The sequence below is a fragment of the Lepidochelys olivacea genome, assembly GCF_965140295.1.
Source record: "Lepidochelys olivacea isolate rLepOli2 genome assembly, chromosome: 9".
NCBI classification, from domain to species: domain Eukaryota; kingdom Metazoa; phylum Chordata; order Testudines; family Cheloniidae; genus Lepidochelys; species Lepidochelys olivacea.
This window is the reverse complement of record NC_140419.1, coordinates 100,265,090-100,285,308: the sequence shown is the minus strand read 5'-3', so window position 1 is coordinate 100,285,308 and position 20,219 is coordinate 100,265,090. Positions and strand designations below refer to the sequence as shown.

At 40.7% G+C, this 20,219-nt stretch overlaps 1 protein-coding gene across 2 annotated transcripts in view; it reads left to right on the top strand.

The window, feature by feature from the left end:
- Positions 1–20,219, top strand: part of STK26 (serine/threonine kinase 26) — a gene marked incomplete at its 3' end in the record, with an annotated part of 52,805 nt that overhangs the window by 22,892 nt on the left and 9,694 nt on the right. For both annotated transcript variants that reach the window (XM_084639407.1, XM_084639408.1), the window contains exons 3-4: positions 8,739–8,969; positions 19,243–19,299. In XM_084639407.1, coding sequence (XP_084495533.1) covers positions 8,739–8,969; positions 19,243–19,299 — 288 coding nt within the window. The remainder of the gene's footprint in view (positions 1–8,738; positions 8,970–19,242; positions 19,300–20,219) is intronic.

Sequence of the window (20,219 nt, the reverse complement as noted above, 5' to 3'; positions counted from 1 at the left end):
ATTCAATTCTAGACTGAAATTTAGAAGGAATATCTCAAATGCTATGAGTATACATTAAATCTTATATTTCAGTAGCTGTCGGAGTTTTAAAGAACATGTAATGATCTGAATTTTAGAATGTTTTTGAAAGTATCGGTTTAAGAGCTGCTTTAACATCTAGGACTAATGAGGTTAACACTGTGGAAAACTATTGCCCAGATCCTTTGCATTTGCGTTTCTTGATAAATATATTAGTGTCAATTGACTTTTGACTGGGAGAGCAGCTAGTTGTTTACTGACAACTGTTTATGTTGCTTAGAGAGGCTTAAGAGCTTGAATTCCTCTGGAACTTGTCAAGAAAGGTGACAGTGTGCATGGCCGTACATCTGGAACATTGTGTAATAGCAAGAGTTGTTAGGCGTGGAAAGAAGGTTTGGAGAAGTAAATAGAAAAGATTACAGCATGGGGGCACATTTACTTTACATCATGAGGCACTTGACTTTTTCCAGAAATGTACCTCAAAGCTGGAAGCTGCTTTTTCTAGTCTATTGTGAGTTTTTTCTTTCTTTTAACAAGTTGATAGGGAAAGGTTGCTAGCTTCATATAGCCATGGTATGGTTCACAGGTCCATTTCAAGTAGCCTTGTTAGTAGGTGGAGACACCTCCCTTCTTGAACTCTTGTGCACCTGGTGAAGATAGTCTATTTTAATTCATTTGGACTGCTTCCTTTTAGAGATTTGTTGCTGTGGGTTGTCTTCCACACCACACTTCTATGTATGGTCAGTGAAGGGAAACTTAATGAGCAACTGACAGGTTTCAGAGTAGCAGCCGTGTTAGTCTGTATTCGCAAAAAGAAAAGGAGGACTTGTGGCACCTTAGAGACTAACAAATTTATTTAAGCATAAGCTTTCATGCATCTGATGAAGTGAGCTGTAGCTCACGAAAGCTTATGCTTAAATAAATTTGTTAGTCTCTAAGGTGCCACAAGTCCTCCTTTTCTTATTAAGCAACTGTTCTCTGAAGTGCAGTATACTGGAATTGCAATAACTGAATGAAGCAGAGTACTGTGTTTTCAAGCATTGAGGCCTGGAGCTGTGCTATCTCCGGCCATTGCCTTGTCTGATCTCATGAGCAAAGCAGGGTCCAGCCTAGCCAGTTCTAGACTGATGGGAGTTTCCCCCTCCTCCAGCCACAAAAGGAAGCAAAACCAAGGTACTTCAGAAAATGGTGTTGGTAATTCAGTAGATCACAATCTCTGATGCCAAACAGATTTTTTAGCATGATTGGTGCTAGGCAGGTTTCTTTTGTGAAACAGAAAGTAGAAGTCTTGGCTACTTGTGGTACAAGTCTGGGTTTCAGATGGCTCTGAGGAAGAACAGTGTTTTGTAGATCAGCCACACACTATTAATGGTCTGGTAGAACAATATTATAATCCTCTCTCGTAAGCAGTCTCTTCCCCTGTTTCATCCTCATGGGTCACCCTAATATGCAAGTGATCTGACCCTAAAATGCATGGGAAGGTAGCTGGAGTGCCAGTGGAAATAAATCTCATGCTGAGTCTGACTGGTTCTGATAGGGAAATTTTTAAGTTCTATGCCATGACTGTACCGGAGGGGAAGAAGGACTTCTTCACTTTAGCTGTAGGAAATGCAAAAGTGTGGATCAGCTAAACTGTTCCAGATGGTCGCCAGCCTTGTTAATCCAGGTTGTGTCTGCTTGGTAACAGCCAAGTATTCGACATTAGCAGAAGTATTTAAGTTGCTTCATGCTTAGGAGTACTTTGATTCAGAGTGAATGTCTTTGTGGTAGCAGAACCCTGTTGAGGGAGGGGGAAAACAGCAGCTGATGCTCACAGTGATCCCGGAAAGTGCCTGGGGAGCTTCAGAAAGCTGGACACTTATGTTTTTTGGCTGGCACTGAACCTGATACTGAAGGGGATTTTTGTTATCCCTCTCTGAGGGCAATGAGTAAGTATTGCTTAAGAGGGTGATGATCATCCTCTACTCAGGAAACCATCTCTTGTCTCTTCAATCTCTTGAATCTCCTTTTTGGAGGGAAGGTTATCAAGGGTTTGTAGTGAGGCAGCTTTAGTTGTTCATCAGGTCTTGGGTTTGTGACCCATACAGTCTGGTGTTAAACTTGCCTGTGATACAGAGCTTCTTGGTATTTGGTGATCCAGCTTCTGTGTTGATTCTCTCATGCTCTATGTTTGTCAGGTCACTGAGATAGTAGACAGATTCTACTGCATTTCTTCCAATGTCCAAGTGACACCCAGCTCTGTCTCCATTATATCAGATTCTGCAGTTGAATGCCTTAAGGGGAGGCCCTGATCCTGCATTGTGGTCTGTGGGGGTGCACTGCTGCACCATCACAGAGTTCCATGCATCTCGTTGCTTCACCTGGGTGGATCATAATGCAAGACTGGGGCTCTTAGTGTGATTGCAATTCCAGTTTGGATGGCGGAGGTTATCTGATAGACTCAGCGCAGACAAGACTCAGATGTGACATACGGAGTTGGTAATATTTTTACACAGAGTTTTTCATCCCTGAATCACAAAAGAGGGTCAGCGTTGTTTTACAGATGGGAAATGGAGGCGCAGAGATGAAGTGACTTGTGAAGATTGCCTCATTATAGAAGAAGTTTGTCTGCTGTCTGTTTGGATGAACCTGAAGTTGCGCTGGTGGGAATCTCTCATCAACTTCCCTAGTATGAACCCAGCTCTAGTTCTTGGGCCAATGAGCATCAGAGGACTTTCTAAAATGTGTATATATAATTATATTGTGTACCAGAGTTGTATTTGAATTCTGTGTTCTCATATGGCAGCCCAGACTGGTTGATGTCTCCTTCCAGCTGGTGGAGTTAGAAAAATGGCTTTTGCTGCTGTAGAGGATTTGCTATAAAACTTCTGCTAACTGCTCTGAGGCCTAGGCTATTTCCTTTCTCTTTCAGATTCTAAAGCTTGCTATGAACTCTCTTCTTCCAGAATATCTAAAGTATTTACATTATAGACAGATTCCCTGCCAGAGACTCTTTGAGTTACAAGAGTACAAAACAAGTAAATGACACTATTTTGTGACCAAATGAGACTTTCATAGAAATCTAAAGACTTCAGATATTCCTGTACAAAACACGCACCTTTTGTATTTTAGACATAAGCCACTGGAAATAGAAATACAAATGGAACCTTAATTATAAAATAGAGAACATTTGCCTTGTGATAGTCAAGTGAAATAAGACTGCCTACTTGCCTTGGATGCAGAAGTCCAAGGTTAAAACTGATTTTTTTATCCACAGATTGAATATAATACAAGTTTTCCTATTCTGTCTTGCGACTGTGCCTCATCCTTGACCTTGAGTGTCCACTTCCAGGCATGAGTAGGCAATTCGTTCTTCATGACCATCTAATCCTTGGAATCTGAGGCAGCTTTTATTCATTGACACCTGCTCGCTGAGTACTGGGCGGACACCCCAGCTCGTTTCATGTAAGGTATCCAATCCATTAGACTCAAAGCTGCATGTGTACACAGCTAAACCCCTGATGGTAGGGACTGTGCCACATAGAAGTGCTTTCCATACAGTGAAATACCTTCACCAGGAGCCATCTGCCTCCTGGCTGGGTGGAAGGTGGCTTGGAGGTTCTTCCCACTACTGTTTCTGCCTCCTGCTGAGCAGGTGAAGGAGGCTCCCAGCTCCTGCTGTTGGCACACTTCTTTCTGAGGCTCTCCTTCTCCCTTTTTGGTGCTGCTACAGCAATCTGGAAAACAGGTGGAGAGAGTTAAGGGAAGGAGAGGTTTCAACAAAGAAAATAACAGAACGCCACTAGCCATCAGCTTCAGCCCCCAACTAAAACCTCTCCAACGCATCATCAAGGATCTACAACCTATCCTGAAGGATGACCCATCACTCTCACAGATCTTGGGAGACAGGCCAGTCCTTGCTTACAGACAGCCCCCCAACCTGAAGCAAATACTCATGAGCAACCACATACCACACAACAGAACCACTAACCCAGGAACCTATCCTTGGCAACAAAGCCCGTTGCCAACTGTGCCCACATATCTATTCAGGGGACACCATCATAGGGCCACATCAGCCACACTATCAGAGGCTCGTTCACCTGCACATCCACCAATGGGATAGATGCCATCGTGTGCCAGCAATGCCCCTGAGCCATGTACATTGGCCAAAGTGGACAGTCTCTAGGTAAAAGAATAAATGGACACAAATCAGACGTCAAGAATTATAACATTCAAAAATGAGTTGGAGAACACTTCAATCTCTTTGGTCACTCGATTACAGACCTAAAAGTGGCAATTCTTCAACAAAAAAACTTCAGAAACAGACTCCTATGAGAGACTGCTGAATTGGAATTAATTTGCAAACTGGATACAATTAACTTAGGCTTGAAAGACTAGGAATGGATGGGTCATTACACAAAGCAAAACTATTTCCCCATGTCGTCGTCGCCCCCCCCCCTCGCCCCGTTCCTCAGACGTTCTTGTCAACTGCTGGAAATGGCCCACCTTGATGATCACTACAGAAAGTCGTCCCCACCCCACCCCACCCCCGCTCTCCTGCTGGTAATAGGTCACCTTACCTGGTCACTCTCATTACAGTAAAAAGAAAAGGAGGACTTGTGGCACCTTAGAGACTATGACTGTGAGCTGTAGCTCACGAAAGCTTATGCTCAAATAAATTTGTTAGTCTCTAAGGTGCCCCAAGTCCTTCTTTTCTTTTTGTGGATGCAGACTAACACGGCTGCTACTCTGAAACCTCTCATTACAGTGTATATGGTAACACCCATTGTTTCACGTTCTCTGTGTATATAAATCTCCCCACTGTATTTTCCACTGAATGCATCTGATGAAGTGAACTGTAGCTCACGAAAGCTTATGCTCAAATAAATTGGTTAGTCTCTAAGGTGCCACAAGTCCTTCTTTTCTTTTTAAGGGAAGGAGAAAAATTTTTGATTGGGTGGGAAGCTGTAGCAAAAAACCAAAACAAAACACCTGGGAAGCTAAGTGTTCTCGTTCCAGTTTCTTCGTTAAAAACAAAATGTAGTTCATTTCTCATGTCAATAGTCTCAGTTTGTAGGAAATTGGGCAGGCTGGTGCACTCAAAGCGGGTCTCTACAAAAAAAAAACTTGGTAATCACAGGATTAAATCTGTCCGTCAACTAGAATGCCATCAGTTGTTCCTGACTGTCATCATATTTATTTGAAAGTACCAAAAAGAGAAATTTTAATCAAGTACTTTTAAAAAGTAATATAGACCCAGTTACTATGGTTCACCTAAGTCAGGGGTTCTCAAACTGGAGGTCGGGACCTCTCAGGGGGTCACAAGGTTAGTACATGGTGGGGTTATGAGCTATCAGCCTCCATCCATCCCAAATCCGACTTTTCCTCCAGCATTTATAATGGTGTTAAATATATTAAAAGGTGCTTTTAATTTATAAGGGGGTCGCTATGTGAAAGGGATCGCCAGTAAAAAAAAGTTTAAGAACCGTTGACCTCAGTGTTTTACCATCATGACAAGAACAAAATAATTAAGTCCAGCACGGGGAGATAGACTAATTCCCATCAGAATAGGGAAACCAGGTTATGTGCCTCTTCAGCAGCAATGATGAGGCACATGACTTCCCTAACATCTCAGAATAAGCGCTGAACCCATTTTCATACACCAAACATTCCTTTACTCAAAAAGCCTGGACTTCCTCCTCCGTCATAATATTTCACTTAGGTTAAGATTATAAGAAAAATAGTGTTCAAACAACTTTCAGTGTGGCTTCTGGGAAGCCCTGAAGGCAGTCCTTGAAATAGCATTCCTGAGAAGCCTTTCCCTACCTTGGCTACGCTGATAATACTGACTTATACTTTGTGGCAACCTAGTAACAGGTCCTGTACAGCGTTTTAGAAATGTGGCATTTCTTAGACACCTTAAAGGAGCTGAAATCTTTGTGAAACCTGCATGAGAGCCCATGTTTCTAACAGAAATGCACATGTAGACAAACCACACCACCCCCCACAACCCGTTTTAAGAGGCAGACTACAGGACTTCATATTCCATGTAGCAGCAGATGAGTGCATGGCATTTTACAGGCTGCTAGAGTGATGATGTCCTGGCCCTGTGGAACTTGCAACCTAAACTTGGACACAAAGGACAGAAAACCACAGAATAATAAGAGGGTGGAAAAGATACTGGTATAAAAAATGCGGCTGTAGCTTGTCAAAGTGGGAGGTAAAATCTGCTGCTTTCAAATTGTTTTTTTAATCTAATATAGAACTAAGCTCCTTTTTGATACTATCAAGATTTATATCTAAACAGAAATGCATTTTTACATACTCTAGTTTTCTCTTTAAATTTTAGATTCACCTGTATTTTTAGTTATGGATTAGTGTTGACGGGCTTTGAAGAAATAAGTTTTTCAGGTGGGATGTGAATCAGAGGAGGATGGTGATTTGATGCAGAAATGGAGACTGTACCAAGTAAAAGGGGTAAAAAGTGATGAGTGTGGAAGAAAACTAAAAAGAAAAGGAGTACTAGTGGCACCTTAGAGACTAACCAATTTACTTGAGCATAAGCTTTCGTGAGCTACAGCTCACTTCATCGGGTGCAAGGCAGTGGCTCAATGGGAAGCTTGTCCAAAGCATTTTACCCATAGACACCTTAGTCCTTGGTGTCTGGTTTAGTGTTTCTTCTGCAATAGAGAATGACCTTATTAACACGCAGAGAGGTTTTGAATGGAAGTAAATGGGGCCTCCTTTCTACTTTTCATGGATTCCTTAGTCTCCATATTATAGTAATCTGATAACTGATAAAAAAGAAATATGCATTGTGTGAAAAATTGGACTGCCATAGGAAGTGTACCAAGAATGTAGCAAGGTTCAAAAAAGGTTTGAACATTTATAGGGATATCAAGAATCTCCAGAGTTGTCATTATTAGTATCCCTTCCAAAAATGTTGTCATTAAACTTCATGCTTTCAGGCTTACCCTAGTAGTTAGATTGCTTCTGTCCACACCGCCGCGGGGGGTGAGCCTCCCAACCCAGGTAGACAGACTTGTGTTAGTGGAGCTTGCGCTAGCAAGCTGAAAATAACTGTGTGGACATTGTGGCACTGACAGAGGCTCTGGCTAGCCACGCAGGCTGGGACCGAGGGGTTGGGGTAGGCTTGAGCTTGTGTGGCTCTCCTGAGCCTCCACTGGTGCCACAAAATCTGCACAGCTATTCTTAGCATGCTAACTTGAGCCTTGCGAGCATGAGTCTGTCTATCCAGTCTGGCAATCTTGCTTCCAGCTGCAGTGTAGACATACCCTTAGAGACCAGGATGAGACCTCTTGTGGGGGGCAGATTATAAAACATCTGCCTACTGCAGATTTTGCACCTTTCTCTGAAGCACCTGTTGCTGGCCACTATCAGAGACAGGATGCTGGACTAGATGTTATAATCCCTGCTCCAAAGAGTTTATAGTCTATCTTTGTTCTGTGTTTGTACAGCTCTGAGCACAGTGGGGACCTGGTCCATGACTAGGGCTACTAGGCTTTCTGGCAATAAATAATAGTAGACAGGTCTTGGGTGTGATCCACTATGGCAATTTCTATGCTCACCAAAGAGAGACTCATTGCCTCATGACCACATCTAAATGCTTTCTGTAAGACTGTCACACCTACGCATGGGAGCACCCAAATGGCCTGCAGCAGGTGGGAGGCAACAGACAGTGCAGTTGTTGGTCACCACAGCACTGTCTCTTGAAGCCCTGCTGTAGTTTTGCATGGCTGGCTAGGAGAAAAGTCTCCAGTCACTTTTCCACAAGCACCCAATGCTTTAGATTTGGTTGACTGACAAGAAAACATGGCTGTCCCAGTATTTGGACTGTGGTCTTATTCTGACTTCATGTACTGGCTTTCTACTGGGGGGGAGAGGGGTTAGTTTGTCTGTGACTTGGTTGTATGTTTAGTTTTGTTCTCAAGTGCAATATAAAATGTCACTCTTGCAACCAGTTTAAAGACGGAGAACTAAGACTAAATAACTATCTCCAATACAAGTATACGTTGTAATGCTGTAATCTACCTCATGTGAAATCTAGATGTGATCATTCAAAGTAGCACTAGTCTAGTCTGCTGCTGCCTGCCGTCTGAGACTGGAGATGGTGATTTTGGTTCCTGGTTCCCTTTGAAGCTAGTAGAGAATAGCCTGATTAGGCTAGAAACATGTACATTTGGGCCATGCATCCTACCTGCATCAGATGTGCTTTGCTCCATATATTGGCATGATCTTGTTTAAGTTCATTGCAGTGGTAGACTGTCCTGTAGGCAGTGCCCTTTTTATTTTCCCAGATATTGATGATAGCACTTCTACTTGCCCTGGACTTCTAGACTTTCCCCAGCCTGTTGCATGACTATACAGTTGGAAATTTACATAGTGCCAACATTTCCTTTCGCCTTAGGGGATGTTTTGTGGGGAAACTCAGAGGTTAATTTTCCTGCCTGCCTGGCTCCATCCTCTCTGTTGCTTATAGGAGCAGAGGGTCCGGCCCTTGCCTTTACTACACAAGATGTACTGTAACTAGTAGGTGAACAGAAGTTCAGCTTAACTTTCTGATAACAATGTACTAATGCATAGCATTACCACATAACTTTACCAGTGCCAGCCGGGGGTAATGTGGATGATCTGCTTTTTGGGGAATGAGGAGGGTTCGTCTTTGACAATAAGTAAAATAACTTGTTTACAATCTTTCCTTTCCTTTCCTTCTTTTATAGAACTATAGAGCAGATCCAGAAGAACTGTTCACAAAATTAGAACGCATTGGAAAAGGCTCATTTGGTGAAGTCTTTAAAGGAATTGATAATCGAACGCAGCAAGTGGTTGCTATAAAAATCATAGACCTTGAGGAAGCGGAAGATGAAATAGAGGACATACAGCAAGAGATTACTGTCTTAAGTCAGTGTGATAGTCCTTATGTAACAAAATACTATGGATCATATTTAAAGGTAATGTATACCGTTGCTCCAAGCTCTCTGGGAAAGCCTTAGCCTGTCTTCTAATTGTTTTGAAAGCAGCAAATTTAAGAAAATTCAAAGTTAAAGGAGTACTGTCCTGTCAACTTGAATTTTTTTGGAAAAAAGACTAAAAAAGTCATTTTCTGGCAGTGGGCAGAGCACCTGATCAGTATTGTGCTGTGGGCCTTTTTCAGTGCTTTCATTCAGGTTTTCTGATTCTGCTGCCAGTGGTTTTTTTAAGGGTCTTTTGAAATGTCCCAGAGCCACAGTAAAAAAATTAAAAAGTGCTGGGGCTTGCCCCCTCCCAACGACTCTGGGTTGCCTACAGGTGTCTTCCCTTCCATTGCCCTGGGCAGGTAGCACCACAGCATTGACGCCTGTCCCCCCGGCCCCGTATACTTGTCTCTCTGCATGGCTGCTCCTGCTACAGGAGTTGGCTTTGAGACAGAAGATCTCTACTGCCTCACCCAGGCCAGGATTCTGGCTCCTGTGAAGGGAGCTGAGCAGAGGATCTCTCCTGCTCCTACTGTTGCACTTGGCCTCTGGTATTATTTGCCCCGTATAGAGGTCTCACATTCCATGGCCCTGAGGGGCTCTCTCAGATGTGTTCCTCTCTCCCCAAGCCATTTGCTCATTGGGTCTGGTGCTCGGGAAGAAAAGATGTCCTCATAGGCAAAATTTTGATGCTACAGAAGCTCTCCTATTACAGGTAAATACTAATCAAGGTTTTAGGACAAGTGTGTACATGAGTAGTGCGTGGGTGCTGTTTTCAGCTAGTGCATGAGACAGGAAATGACCATTAGCAAAACAGTAGAACTGCCTATACACACAGTGCTGTCAAATGCACAAAATAAGCAAACTAGAGGAAAGTTAGGGAAATCTCTCTTCTGCTTACTTTTCAGTTTTACTAAATGTTACTTAGTGACCTATCAGGTACAAAATTTTTAGACAGAAATGTGATTGATTGTTTTTAATGTTACCAAGATCCTTTTTAAGACTGAAGCCATTGGCAACATTCTAAAGGAGTGGCTCTTTTTAGTAAAGCCAGCAGGTTAGCTCAGACTCTGTTTAGGGCATTCTTGAAATTCAGATTGTTCCAAAGACAGTAACTGGTTTCTTCAAGGTGTTGCACTATTGCATGAGCTCTGTCTCTTTAAGAGCATTGATATAGGAGTAGGTTATTTGGAGAACTAGTTCTAATGTAGTATTCACGTTTTCTCTTTTGGTTTAAGTTGCCAAAACATCCTAATCTAACTTATCTACTAAATGCCTACGGCTTTTAAAAATTGTGTACTCCAAGGATCTGATGCTTGGTTTGACCCACATATAAAGCCATGGAAGCTTTGTTTCCTTGGCTGTTCCCTATTCCATGGCCTTGCTTCCCCCATCAGAAGTGGAGATACGACGTCAGTGATGGTTTTCTTCAGCTGCCTTGTTCTACCTTGTTCTTAAAGGGTGTAATTACTGGTGTATGGCAATAAGGCTCCAAGGAGGAGCTGAGCTTGCCCACTCATGTTCTGTTGTCTTAGCAGCAGCAGGTTCTTCCCCAACTGGCTGTGAATCAGGCTGGGAAATCCCCATTAGAGCAATTTTATGGGTACTGCTATAGCAATCTGCCCCCAATTCCTTATTTCCCTATGCATACCTATGTCCGGAGTGTCATCCAGCCGTGAATCTGTCAAACTTAGCCTTCTGAGTTTTAGGCACCCAGAAGGCCTGATATTTGCCCTGAAGAGCAAACAGATAAAGATAAGTGTGTTGGTGAAAATCCTCTACTTTTGAGTTGTCAGATATCTCCATGGTACATAGTTTTCACAAACTCTAAACATAGAAATAATTTACTTTAAAAAAAAAAAAAAAAGTTAGTTTTGTAAGCCGTGGATTTGAAAGAGTGTGGAAAGCTGTCTCTTTTTGTACTCATGCTGGTTTTTAAAAAAATAGGTATTAGGAAAAAAACAGACCCCAGATCTGGGAAAGCTAAATGTGATTTATACCTTCTGTATTCATGAGCTGCTGCTGCTTTTTTTTTCTTTTTTTTAAATGTAGGCACACCCATCAGTAGCCTTGAAGGGTCTAACTCAAACTTGTCCTAGGCATTGTTACTCAAATCTTTCACACTTTAGTATCTTCCTCTTTTCACACAGTAGTATGAAGGTCAGGGGGTAATCTTCCCTCAATGCTCTAGCAGTTGTAAACTTTTGGCTGAAATTAGCTTAATATTTTTATTCAAAAAATTCCTGGCAAATACAGAACTACCATTGTGGCAATATTTTCCACTCCAGCATGAGTTGCCTTCAGTTTTCCATTACTATAATGACTCAGTAAATTCTGAAGTCTTTAAAGATTAATCCTAGCCTTATAGCTGCTCTTCAGACTTCCCAAATTCTCTTCAGGAAAAAAATAAACTTCTCTATATTGTCTGGAGGGTTTTTTGTAGTTTGGTTACTGTCTAGCTCCTTCTTGAGAAATTCCTTTAAGAATGGGATCAACAAAGATTTTTCTCCTCCAGCTTGACTAGCATGTTCAGTAGCTTCACGGGCTGACTGCTTCCTGCAGTTAGATGAGTAAATACATCCACATATGTGAGAGAGAGAGAGAGACTGTTACCTCAAAGGGACTCTGTCAATACAGTTTGTTTTTAAAATTAACACATTTCAGAAGAAAAACTCTGATAGGATCCCTTTAAATGATGTCTTGGTTTAGAAAAAAAAAATTAAGGGTTTTGTTACTCCCCAACTACTAATTACAGGGATCTTTTCTGCAGGAGACAGAAAGTTACTGACTACCCAAGGAAGTAGTGGCATAGAGTGGGCACAGTGTTGCCAAATGGAGTAAACATTTTTTGCTACGTTTTAGTTTTAGTAATTACAGGCGTTTTTAGAAGGAAATGGGACTTCCATACTGATATCTTTTTTAATGACTGGGTATCTGCCACAGATCATTGTCTTATTCCAACAATGGTTATTGCGCCAGAAAAACCTTAGTGAGATGGTGCTTTTCTGGTGCTTTAGATAACTATTTAGATTTAGGGAAACTGAGACACAGTAAAATGCTTGTGGTTGTAAACTAAAAAGGATTTTTAATATAAAGGTATAAACAAACCTTAAAGCAATGTAAATATGTTTTAACACCTCTTGTTGCAACAAGTGTGATATACTGGCTCCATGGAAGCCAGTGAGGCAAGGATTTCACCCAAAGCGCTGAAATAACATTATCACAAGTATCTGTATTGATGAAAAATGTATTCATTTTGTATTTAGAGATCAGCAGAAATAATCCTGGAAACAGAAGTTTTATTTTGGATCTTAAACTTTAGCACTATATTTGTGTTCTTACTAAACGAAAAGATTGAATTCCCATTACCCCCAAGCTTGCTGTTTTCTTCTAAATCCAGAAAAAAAAAGACTAAATTGACCATTATTCGAGTTCCCTAATAAAGAGAATAATGCCATCGTGTATCCAGTCTCTGACTGGTGAAGGTTCTGAATACATGGGTGTCCAGTAGAACCTTAGAGGGTAGGGTCTTTCTAGCCAATCCACCTTCCTTCAAGTCATGCCTACGAACTAGATGGTAATCTAAACTGGTTTCTATTTTTAAATGTGATTTTTTTCCTTCCTAAACGTGAAAACTGCTGACATTAGAAGTCCCTTGTATGTTGGGGTTTGTCTCTATTAAAAAGCTTGCACCAATTAAACTGAAGTGTTTTAAAAATGGCAGTGAACACTCCTAATGTAGATATATTTAAACTGACTTAATTCACACTTCAACTGGTTCAGCTTAGTTCAGTAATACAGACCAGGTCTTGGTCCCTAGATGCTATTTGAAAAATGTTGCAAATGACATACACAAGGGTCCTAACACTTCATGGGCTCGCTGTCACTTCCATTCATATAGAAAAAGGGGAATTGAGTCTGGGCGACTGGAATTAAGGGTGAGAGAAGTAACTGCAGATGAGTTCCCTTTTTTCAGAGAACACAGAATTTTGCTTTTGTCCTGCAACTTTGTGTGATTGCTTATAATAAACCTGCTTTTTAAAAAGCTATTTATATCATATAGATCAGTTTGGCATGTTGACAAATACAGCATCAATTATTCCTTGAAACACAGCATATTTGAACTGTCAATTGAGTTTAGCATATGAAGAAAAACATAACATGAAAATATTTTGAAATTAACAAGATGTGTGCTAACTGTGGGGGATTTATTTTTAATCCTTCTCACGTCTCATCCTCCGTGTACTTAGATTTTAAGCTTTTCAAAACAGGCATCTTCTCTTCTGCACTGGATCCTTTACAGTGTGTGTTTTTGCAGCTCGGGAGGCCGAACCAGACCTGTGACTGACAGGAAGGGAGTGGCCCAGCCTCTGACTGCGCTGCTGGTTTTATCTTGTTAGCTGCAATTAGGTTTTTCCAGATTCTTCCTGCTGCAGAGCAGAAACTGAAACAAAAATGGGTGTCTTTATTCATACTATTCGACTTAGTGTATTTTAAACTTTTGCTGGGCTATGTAGACTCTTTCTATAAGCTCCTCTTATACAGAGTTAACTGGCTGCACAAGGTCTACAGCTTGCATATCTGACTGAAAGTATGGACAGATGACCACCAGGAGTACTGCATGTCTTGTTTTTAAACTTGTCCAACTGTTAGACATTTTAGTCTTTAAAACTATGAGTATAAGATAAGCTCTGCTTCCTTAGTGACTCTTGAGGTGAAATTGAATCCAGTTTCCAGACATTGTGACAAAGGAGCAGACCCTTAAACGAACCAAAATTTTTGAAGTAGAAACAGTTGTCTTCATCTGTGGGGTTACTTATTAATTTTCCTTGAAACATGGAGAAAAACTTCTAGTTGCTATTGAAAAGGGGTACTTGTGGCACCTTAGAGACTAACCAATTTATTTGAGCGTGAGCTTTCGTGAGCTACAGCTCACTTCATCGGATGCATAACGACTTTCTCACTTTCTGATCCATGAATGCTTAATTGTGCAGCCTCCCTGCTGTATTAAAAAAGTTTTTACATGTAATAAGTTTTTTAAATTTGTAGTATAATTTTATCCCTTTATATGATAGTGTAGAGTAGATTACAGGGATTGGATTTGTCTGATAACCAGTACTTTCATAGCATTATAAAAAACAGAGATTCAAGCACTTACGATTGTAGAGAGAACCTTCCAAAGTAGACCATGTAAAACAATGCAGTGAAAGCTGCCTGATAGGAAGACAACTGAAAAATAGACAGCTGAGAGATGTCTGTCATCTCAGTGAGGCTTTTTCTGAAGCCTGATCATTCAAATGTCAAAACTATAAACTATCACTTCCAATCAAAGCCTGCAAGAAAGGGATAATAGTCCTATAAGAGCTGCAAGTCTGCATGTAGCATCATCTTAGCAATACAAGCAGATGAAGCTTGGGAGAGTATCTCCACTTATTTTCAGTCTGACCCTGTAGATATAAATCTTCTCTGGAGCTAGATGATTATAAAATAGTTGCTTGATGGTGTTTCTCCTCCTCACCAACCCTCATGCTGGAAGCTAGAAATCAAATGTTTGATTCTGTAGTTCCTATCATGGCCAACACTTACTCATTTTTATTCGAGACTAAGACCAGCTTTATGTTATCTGCAGTTAATACTGGTTTAATTTGTAGTATTATTATTTACACTTGTTAGCACCCAGAGACTCCAGTCACAATTGAGGCCTCATTGTACTAGGTGCAGTACAAGAACATACAAAGACACGCCTCTTGCCCCACAGCATGTACATATGCATGCTCTTTCTATATTTCTATATTTTCTTGGCCTAAAATAGCTGGAAAGAAGGATTCTCGCATGCCTGGGTGAAAATTAGACATGCTCAGTTATACTGTGTAGTAGCGATTTCTTTGAGACATTATTTTAAAAACAGAGCACTTATTCATTTTCGCTATTTGGTGTTTTCAAATAGCAGTAAAATCCATCCAAACATATCTGTGAGACCACAGTGTTTGCCTGAAATTTGAGTTCATTACAAGTTTTTCCCAACTTACATAAACTTGGGCTTTATGAATAGTGCTAAAATTAGCGAGCCCTTCCCTGCTGATCTCATAATATTGGAATAGACTCATAACATAAATGCTGGTTGTTTTTTTTTTAATTCAGTATGTCTTAACAAAATGTACCCTGTTCAGTAACTGGACATGGTGCATTCAAAAACTGCACCTTTATTTGCTTGTTGGGTTTCCTTTAGATATTTATCAATATTCAGGAAATGGAGCAAGGGAAAAGCCAACAGAGAGCATAGAAAGGCTTTTGAAAGTAATGATGTCATAAGCTGGGCTAGTGCAAGTAAATGAATTCCTTGAGATCTACACAGCATATTGTAATATTGTAAATTGACTTATTTTTGTTGTTTTCTTACTAATGGTGTGGTTTTTTAATCCGAATGTAGTGGGTATCTTCTTCACCACCCCAATATTTACAAGAACTGCAGCCCATAGAATTTGCTCATATCTTAACACTTGAGTCTTTTTTCAGGGAAGTGTAGGAAAAAATGGAATTAAATATTTGAAATTGTATGTTAGTAGATCTGACATCAGATTCTTGCTCTTTATATGAACCAACCATCTTCTGAAACTACAGACGAAGGGCTACCTCAGCATCCACAAATGATTGTCTTAAGAACTTCTGACTTCCTGTACATGGAACTTCAGAGTGATTACTCAATATTGAAGAATCTGGTACTGTAATACATGGGCATCTTAACCCATTAAAAGCCAAGAATTTCTAGGCTATCACCAAAATTTATGAACTGTGAGTTGAGGATGAAATGGGCCTTCAACTGGTGCTAGTGGGGTCTGCTAGGTTGCTGAGAAGCAAGTTCTCAAGAATGCACAAATGAAAGGTGTATCTTAATATTATTATATTTGACTTCTGAATGGACTCTTTATCTTGAATTGTATGTAAACAATTATTTGCCTTGGTCTAAGGTCCAGGATTAGTTTTCTCCTGGATCACATTATGTAGGACTGCTTTGCATTACAGTAGGAGAGCCACTTACACAGAGCCAGAATGACTTTACTGTGGGAGTGTCTCAGATATGCTAAAAGAAAAGGAGTACTTGTGGCACCTTAGAGACTAACCAATTTATTTGAGCATAAGCTTTCGTGAGCTACAGCTCACTTCATCGGATGCATACTGTGGAAAGTGTAGAAGATCTTTTTCTATACACACAAAGCATGAAAAAATACCTCCTCCCACCCCACTCTCCTGCTGGTAATAGCTTATCTAAAGTGATCACTCTCCTTACAATGTGTATGATAATCAAGGTGGGCCATTTCCAGCACAAATCCAGGGTTTAACAAGAACGTCTGGGTGGGGGGTAGGAAAAAACAAGGGGAAATAGGTTACTTTGCATAATGACTTAGCCACTCCCAGTCTCTATTCAAGGCTAAGTTAATTGTATCCAATTTGCAAATGAATTCCAATTCAACAGTTTCTCGCTGGAGTCTGGCTTTGAAGTTTTTTTGTTGTAATATAGCAACTTTCATGTCTGTAATCGCGTGACCAGAGAGATTGAAATGTTCTCCGACTAGTTTATGAATGTTATAATTCTTGACATCTGATTTGTGTCCATTTATTCTTTTACGTAGAGACTGTCCAGTTTGACCAATGTACATGGCAGAGGGGTATTGCTGGCACATGATGGCATCTATCACATTGGTGGATGTGCAGGTGAACGAGCCTCTGATAGTGTGGCTGATGTTATTAGGCCCTGTGATGGTGTCCCCTGAAGAGATATGTGGGCACAGTTGGCAACGGGCTTTGTTGCAAGGATAGGTTCCTGGGTTAGTGGTTCTGTTGTGTGGTATGTGGTTGTTGGTGAGTATTTGCTTCAGGTTGGGGGGCTGTCAGTAGGCAAGGACTGGCCTGTCTCCCAAGATTTGTGAGAGTGTTGAGTCATCCTTCAGGATCATAGAATCATAGAATATCAGGGTTGGAAGGGACCTCGGGAGGTCATCTAGTCCAACCCTCTGCTCAAAAGCAGGACCCATCCCCAATTAAATCATCCCAGCCAGGGCTTTGTCAAGCCTGACCTTAAAAACGTCTAAGGAAGGAGATTCCACCACGCAACGCATTCCAGTGTTTCACCACCCTCCTAGTGAAAAAGTTTTTCCTAATATCCAACCTAAACCTCCCCCAGGATAGGTTGTAGATCCTTAATAATGCATTGGAGGGGTTTTAGTTGGGGGCTGAAGGTGACGGCTAGTGGCGTTCTGTTATTTTCTTTGTTAGGCCTTTCCTGTAGTAGGTGACTTCTGGGAACTCTTCTGGCTCTATCAATCTGTTTCTTCACTTCTGCAGGTGGGTATTGTAGTTGTAAGAATGCTTGATAGAGATCTTGTAGGTGTTTGTCTCTGTCTGAGGGGTTGGAGCAAATGCGGTTGTATCGTAGAGCTTGGGTGTAGACGATGGATCGTGTGATATGGTCTGGGTGAAAGCTGGAGGCATGTAGGTAGGAATAGCGGTCAGTAGGTTTCCGGTATATGGTGGTGTTTAGGTGCCCATCACTTATTAGCACCGTAGTGTCCAGGAAGTGGATCTCTTGTGTGGACTGGACCAGGCTGAGGTTGATGGTGGGATGGAAATTGTTGAAATCATGGTGGAATTCCACAAGGGCTTCTTTTCCATGGGTCCAGATGATGAAGATGTCATCAATATAGTGCAATTAGAGTAGGGGCGTTATGGGACGAGAGCTGAGGAAGCGTTGTTCTAAGTCAGCCATAAAAATGTTGGCATACTGTGGGGCCATGCAGGTACCCATAGCAGTGCTGCTGATATACCTTCAGCAGGAGAGTGGGTTTGTGTGTGTGGGGGGGGGGTGAGAAAACCTGGATTTGTGCTGCAAATGGCCCAACTTGATTATCATACACATTGTAAGGAGAGTGATCACTTTAGATAAGCTATTACCAGCAGGAGAGTGGGGTGGGAGGAGGTATTTTTTCATGCTTTGTGTGTATATAAAAAGATCTTCTACACTTTCCACAGTATGCATCCGATGAAGTGAGCCATAGCTCACGAAAGCTTATGCTCAAATAAATTGGTTAGTCTCTAAGGTGCCACAAGTACTCCTTTTCTTTTTGCGAATACAGACTAACACAGCTGTTACTCTGAAACCTGTCAGATATGCTAGGCACTGTATAAAGTTGTAGGAAGAGACAAGCTCGTTTTCAAAGAGTTTAGGTACATTATTTAGCTACTGGTGTTCTCTCTGGTTGAAGGCTCTTTTCTACATCAGAGTGCACATGAGCCATACAGCAATAGCCAAGTAATGCACACGAAAATTGTTTCTGGTGAGCCTATTTCAGATGGCACCAATAGTTCTTAGCTCCTGAGAACTAAGATGTCTCATTTGTTGCCAAACCTGACCAATTACGTTGGAGCACAGAAGACTTAGTTGTCTGATTTGCTTTATAGATGACTGGATCCATCTGAAGCAACAGTTTTTTAGTCTGTGGCTTACTGGTGTACCTGCATCTGGCAGCAACATCCACTTCTTGTTGCAGTTTACAAGAGCATGCTCAATCTCTCAACTTCTGTGGAAGGGGTTTTTGAGAGTCATGCAGAATATAGCACTCAAATGGGATTTTTACTTTTGTGTACTGACTGAATATATACAAAAACACACTGTTTGAATCTAATTTGAATGACAGTAGCCATGTCAGAGTCACAAAAATACTCAACCTTTGTAATTCCTTACAATTCAGTATGTGGTTTTTGACTCAAGTGATAGATTTCAATAAATTTCATTCAAGTGTGTGCTGAAAATGTGTGTGGTCCTTTTATTGTCATGTTACTAATTTTTAGTGCAAAAGCCTAGAACTGAAAAGAAGTGGATATTTTAGCTTAATTCTGGTGGTGCTGAAAAAGATTTTTAAAAATGTTTTCCTGTTTGTTAAACCACATTGCTTCAGCTAATAGGACCGTAGATATCAAATATGAAAAGTTACTATTGTGCTCTAGAAATAGAAATAAAATTAATTTTCTTTGGTAGCCTGAGCATTCTTGTAGGAAATGCTACTGCCTGTTAGGGTCTCTTGCCAAAGATAATGAAGAATAACTTTATAGTTACTGGACTGTTGCATTTGGGGAGGGGTCTGTTGTTTAGGTACACTGTGTTAATAGTACCTTGAAATAAGTGATAGTGTTTTCCAGTGCAGTAAAAATAATTCTTTACAACGTTCAAACCATTTTATGTGTCTAGTCTCTCACCATATTTCTTTATTTATAGGGCACAAAGTTATGGATAATAATGGAATACTTGGGTGGAGGATCAGCTTTAGATCTTGTAAGTATTATAATTTAGTGCAGCTTGTTGGCTTCTTAAAGTAGTACTTAAACTATTTTTCTTATTAAGCAGAGGAACCTAATAATACTTGAAGAGCGTGGTCCCTGTTGGAAAAAGTAATCTGTCATCTCCATTCCAAAGTGGTGATCTAGTGAAGAAAAATGTGTCTTTAACTAAAGATTATTTAGATGTTGGCTGTTTGTGCTCATCTTTGGGTTCATATCCACTCTCATTCTTTATGCCAGTAGTCAGTTGTGCATTTGTATATCTTCTTACGAAGTTTGGACTCTGGAGGTAGTTAACGTTGTTTTAGTCCTGCTGTATGACATTCCTAAAAGTGTGAATATGTGCACTGGTTATGCTAAACGACTTTTCCTACTCAATGAGTTTGCATTAAGGTTTGTTATTTCACTGTCTCTAAATGCTGAGAAATGGTGTAAAGTTTTGTAACTTACCATATCATTTTTTTTCAAATTGGTTTTATTAGGAAAATTTTTATCCTTGCTTCCTTTTTTCAAAGCAGAATATTTATTACACTTCAGTACATAAAATGTTTCTTTTGGAGTGGGTCTCAGGAATGTTGTGTGCACACAGAGTGTAGTTAATATTAAATGGTAAAACTGAGTTGGGTTTTCTGTTTTCAACAGTTTAAATTTAAACATACAAAGTGCCTTTTTCTTAAGATAGATGTAGCAGTCATGAAAGAAGCAGCTTAGGAGGTATGAGAAGAGCACAGTCCTCTGTGTGGCAATGTGTGGTTTCCCCAGTAGAGCTGTACCTCAGCTGCGAACTTGAGAAGACCTGCCCTTTCTTGTAAGATCATAGAGCCACAGTGCTTCTGCTTCTTAGGCTCTGGAATTTGAGGACCAATTCTGTAGTACCGTAGATCATTTTTTTCCAGATGTTCATTACAAAGCGGG